Here is a 5,418-nt window from a genome sequence, read left to right on the forward strand (position 1 = left end):
AGCGCTGAGCACAAACGATTAAAAGTTGAAAGTTGAAATTCGGTACAAACACTTGAAGATATAGTTAAAAATACAGTATAGCATCGATTATCCGATCCCCGATTAACCGTCACCTCGGTTAACCGACCGCGTTCTAGTCGGCAAATTCAAATGTCCGCTAGTGATGTAGCGCTACAATACTTGCTATGTCTTGGCTACTTTGATATTATTTTTACGTGTTTTAGCTGGCAACACTGGATCGACCATGAAAGGGAGCCAGTATTTAAACGAGACCTAATTTTCTAATTTTTAACGATACAATAGCGACGATTATTATATTTTAAAAAATTTGATAGGCTTAACATGGAGGAAAATTCAACTCGAAGTACGTTAATAGCGATATACTAATATACTAATATACTAATTACATGGGATATAATAATATACTACACTAATAATGGATTTTTTCATACTTTTCGGTTATCCGACTAACCCCAGTCCCCAATTGAGTCGGATAATCGATGCTCTACTGTATTAAATTTTATTTACAATACGTTATTATATTCTCATACAGTATTGTCTAATTTCATTACTTTAAATTTAATAATAAAAAAATAAATTTATAAATTTGGCATTGCAGCACCCTATTTTGGTACGGAGACAACGTTTTTCACTTCTTCTGCTTCGTCCGAATCATCAGCCCAAGGTTGCAATTCGGCTGAGCCAAAAACTAGGAAGATGATCATCGCCAATAAACAAAATCCCGCCGAGAGATAATAGACGTAACTCCATTGCACCATGCTTCCTTGCTGTAAGCAGAATTAAACCATCAATCAAATTTCATTACAATAAGAATACATTAAGAAACTTTAGTAATAAATAAATAAAATTATGACATTTTTATGATAAATTAGCGTCTTTTTATCAATAAAATTTATTTACATTTTTATCTAGGAACAGTCCAGCTATATATGGCGATAAGAAGCCAGGAACTGCAGACATTCCATTAGTCAATCCGAACAACGGCCCTGAAACGTAAGAAATATTATATTTGCAATTGTTTAAAACTTAAGAATAAACAGAAATATGCTTATTTTACAATTCATGTTACAAACTTCACGTTTATATGGTTGACCGAGACGTATATTGTTATCTTAAGTTCGTTTTAAACATTGTTTTAAGTAATCTCGAGATTTATTGTCTGTTTCTTTTAAGGCGAATTATCACGAATACGAAACGTCTTTATCATTTACAACGACCTTATCAAATTTAATATCATCAATTTAACTCTGAGTCGATATTGCAATTTTATCCGCAACTTCCAACGTATTTTAAGGGTAAAATTGGAAAAAATATGAGAAATATTAAAGTAAAATACTGGAGAAATTAAGAGGATCTTAGTGAAAATAACAACGGCTCTTGCACGACTTTCCCATTACTCGAATAGGTTAAGGGACCAGAAAGTTCGATATTTTTCAATCAATTTTTAAAAAATTGTATCTTTTGGGGTAGGGACAAGTTTTTAAAAACGTTGGTAATGCCAATAACAAGTAAAATTTCATTAACTCTGACCCCATTCGAGATACGAACCTACCCTTACTTTCCTCTTGTCTCTAAAATCTAATATTATTAATGTCCTAAAGAGAAGTGTAGTGCCAAATTTCAAAATATTTGGTTCATGGGTCTTGAAATTTAGAGCAAAATACAGTCCAACATACGTACTACACATACGTAACTTGATATATATCAAGTATATATAAAGACCTTCAAAAACATGATAAAATTTTCACGGAATTTCATGAAAAATAATAAAAAGTTAAAGAAATTCCATCGAAATCAAAGTTTCTTGAAGTCTTTTTGAGGTTTTTCAGTTTCTTCCTAAAAGAAAATCTAAAGAAAACAAATGCGCGAATAGAATAAAACAAATCAATCGAGGAATATATAAAGTAAACATAAAAACACTGAAGAACATACAACGAAAACTGAACAAATTACATACAAGTTTTCATTTGAAAAATTTTAACATGTAATGAAGAAAATATAATTAATTTTTACCTGTGTATTTAGGTGCTAAGTTCAGAATGATTGCGTTGTCACCGCCACCAACAAGACCCATGAAGCCAGTTGTCATGACGAGTATTATTATGACGTTTGTTGAATGACATCCAACTTGAGGAATGCATATCAGGCATGCACTGGATCCTATAATAGCTAAATGATACAATAACTTAATTATAATCGAAACGTTATATTGTATATGTGAGGAACCGGACCTAACGAATTTCGAGAGAAAATTCATTTTTCCTTATTTTTCCTACTGAATTAAATTTTAGAAAAAAAACTTTCCCCATTTTAGTACCGGAAGATGAGTGCATTTCTCTTCCCCAAATTGTCTCCTTATCCAGGAAACTCAGAATGTGTCACTGGGAACTAAAACAAAAAAATTCCCTATTAGAGAAGACAGACAACGTGACTTGAAAAAGTGAAAAGAAGATTTCAGGGAACAGAGCTCGTCGGGAGTCCGCGAGAGTATTCCCTCAGTGCCAACAGAAAGGTTTTATCGCCGTCGCCCGTCTCCGCCGCTTCTCCCGATCATCCTGTGTTTCTCCGGGAACACCTACGAAGAACCGACATATTTAACGTCCGATAGAATTTAATCGCCATTGAAGGCCTAAAGACATTCTCAAAGACATTTCCCGGCCTCCCAAGTGTCTCCACGACTATTTGGAATATCCCGTGAACTAGGTATTTATAACAACACGCGATGTCATTTCCGTTACATTATATTAGTTATTTTTGCTGTTAACCTTGTATTCGAATGAATCACTTCCAATCCGTCTCTGAACCCTCCTCCATCCCGAATCCGATCACCCGCGCATGTAACCGCTCGCGTAAGCTCTAAAATTGCGGTTTCTGTGTATATTCTAAAGACACAGTAGTGTCAGTCGTGACGAGGTGCCAAGGAGGTACCGACACTCTGGTCACACATAATTAGAATATTTACACTTACAAAGAGTCTGGAAGCCTTTTCTGACGTTTGTTACGCTGAAATATTTACGTTTAATAAACAAATCTGATAAGTAACCAGATATAATGAGGCCAAACGTATTCGCTGAATACATGAATGCGTTTATTAAGCCATTCTGTAAAGAAATCAATTTATTAATCTGAATTTCCTTCTAAAAATGTTCATTAAAATTGGCAGACGTTACCTGCTGTATTGGGAAATGTAGAACATTCTCGACATACGATGGTAGTTTTAATAGAAAGGTATAGAAACCCCAATGAAACAACAATTTTACAATGCACGTCGTCCATACTAGTACAGATGTTAAAATACTCTTCCAAGGAATTTTCTGGTTGTGTTAAATATGCAAAATTATCTCAATAAAGAAGCGCTGTATCAAAACATTTTAAAACTCAATTTACAATATACCTTAATATTATTAGTATTATTGTTCGAGTTTTGTCGTATATGAAGAATCTCTTTTTGAGTAATGCCGGAAAATTCTTCCGGATAATCATATACAAAAAATAACAAACCGAGGGACAAAACACATCCATAAATACCTGAAATATAATAAATGTAATTGTTTAACATTGGAGAATAATAATTAACTCTATAGAATGAATTAGATAATTACCAATGACGTAGAATGCTGAAGGCCAACCACCCGAGAAACCATATTCGCACAAGTAACCAGACAATGTAGTAGTAATTGTGGAACCAATCAAATTTCCACTCTCGCAAATAGCCATTAATGTACTTCGTTCGTTAACTGGAGACCATCTTGAAAGTAATGTAAATCCTGATGGAAACGTCAGCGCCTAGATTTAAAAAACAATTACTTTGAAAATATAAAAAAATTAAAATATGGTTTAAGTAACTTACATGCAACACTCCTAAGACAACTCTCTGACATGACAAGGCCGCTATACCAAGTTCGGCTATAAATGGTGTTATCGATAATAACGCCGACGATAAAAACACAGTAATAACGTAAGTGCGCTTGACACCTAACAGATGAATGACAGAACCTCCCAAAAACTGAAAAATGACATAACTATAATAGAAACTTCCTAAAATAATTCCTTGTTCGGGTTGACTCCAAACGAATTTTCCCTATAGTAAACAAAATACAGCTATTAGTCAGATGAGCACTATATTATGTGTAATGTACGATACGACACTCACTTCTCTGTAATTATACGTGATATTTTGATTTTCAGCACTATCAGGGCATTCGTGAGTTAGAGCATTTTCAGTTTCGCTCATCTCGATCGCCGAATTATTTACCANCTGGGCGCTATGGTAAAGTCTCCGAGACTCCCAGAACCAATAAAGCCTGTTAAATAAAAGTTTATCTAACACTTTGCCTAAGGATGACAGAAGAGAGTCTACCGCGCTAAAAAAAATTTTAACGTGTACTCCTTCCTTAGGTGTCTCTGTCCTCATGCTTCTCCGCTCCGCCTTTGCTGTGGCCGTCTGTCCCTTCCGCGCCGGCCCGCAGTCCAAGTCACCCGCCTGAAGTTATCCGTAGTCGCCATCTATCGCCTGTAAATATAACTATACATTATTATTTATTAGTCTTACCTTGGCTGGGCCTATGTTGACTGTAGTCCAAGCCTTTGTCCACTAGTCCAGCACGTCCGCTTACCAGAATCATTTCGGAACTCATATTTGAGACAAACGAGCACGAGCCCAAGGACAGCACTGCGCATGACAGCCAAATCACGTGGTCGTTCCTCAGCCATATAGATGCAGCGCTCCGCGGGCCAATGGGGTGCGTGGTCACGTGACACTCGGACCCGTCTCCCGAGNGTTTCGCTCATCTCGATCGCCGAATTATTTACCATGGCCACAATAGCTACGTTTAGCACGACTCTATGAGCATACATCTCCATACATACCAAAAATATAAAGAAAACCAACACATATCGTGCAGGTAAGATTTCTATAACAAAGGAAAACAAGGAAGGACTGTTTAAGAAAGTGAAAAAATTATGTTACGCTCCAATTTTTTAAAAAATCAAATAATATTTTACAGCGTAGATAAGAGATGTATCAAATTTTAGAGGTTACTTACTGTATAAGGTTTTTCCATCGCGTACGTTCTGCTTCATTTTGAAGTATGAAGCATTCGAATGGACTGGTGTCACTTTTGTATAGAAGCTTACGTCACTCAGCTTTCGTAATTTTATCAACTGTATTATAATTCAGCATCAGTGATATATAACCCGCTATCTACGGTCCAAATCCCGTTTCGACAGTTTTAAATTTAAATGTTACTGCCAAAAAAATGGATTGCAACTTAATTTGCTTACGTCGAACCATTTACGTATATGTAGATATATTTTTTTATGTTATAGATATTTAATATTGAAGGAGTGTGGTTTGTATTTAAGATTTCCTAATTAATAACTTATTATTAAATGAAG

At 35.3% G+C, this 5,418-nt stretch overlaps 1 protein-coding gene across 1 annotated transcript; it reads right to left on the reverse strand.

The window, feature by feature from the left end:
* Positions 1-470: 470 nt before the first annotated feature.
* On the reverse strand, positions 471-5,167 carry LOC111619199 (sialin-like). Its single transcript, XM_023360889.1, has 11 exons — positions 5,067-5,167; positions 4,834-4,934; positions 4,175-4,276; positions 3,872-4,102; positions 3,624-3,807; positions 3,416-3,549; positions 3,192-3,335; positions 2,990-3,122; positions 2,035-2,190; positions 922-1,007; positions 471-788 (listed from the first exon to the last, which is right to left on the reverse strand). Exons 1-11 carry the CDS (start codon positions 5,101-5,103, stop codon positions 624-626), a joined length of 1,473 nt encoding a protein of 490 aa, XP_023216657.1. The 5' UTR covers positions 5,104-5,167; the 3' UTR covers positions 471-623.
* Positions 5,168-5,418: the final 251 nt, after the last annotated feature.

Source organism: Centruroides sculpturatus, unplaced genomic scaffold, assembly GCF_000671375.1.
Source record: "Centruroides sculpturatus isolate CEXI.00-Female unplaced genomic scaffold, Cexi_2.0 scaffold114, whole genome shotgun sequence".
NCBI lineage: Eukaryota > Metazoa > Arthropoda > Arachnida > Scorpiones > Buthidae > Centruroides > Centruroides sculpturatus.

Coding starts and splice junctions, on each gene's coding strand:
- LOC111619199 (XM_023360889.1), bottom strand. CDS start 5,103: ATGAAGCAGAACGTACGCGATGGAAAAACCTTATACA. Junction 3,123..3,191: donor TACATTTCCCAATACAGCAG/GTAACGTCTGCC, acceptor ATTTCTTTACAG/AATGGCTTAATAAACGCATT. Junction 789..921: donor GACTGTTCCTAGATAAAAAT/GTAAATAAATTT, acceptor TTCTGCTTACAG/CAAGGAAGCATGGTGCAATG.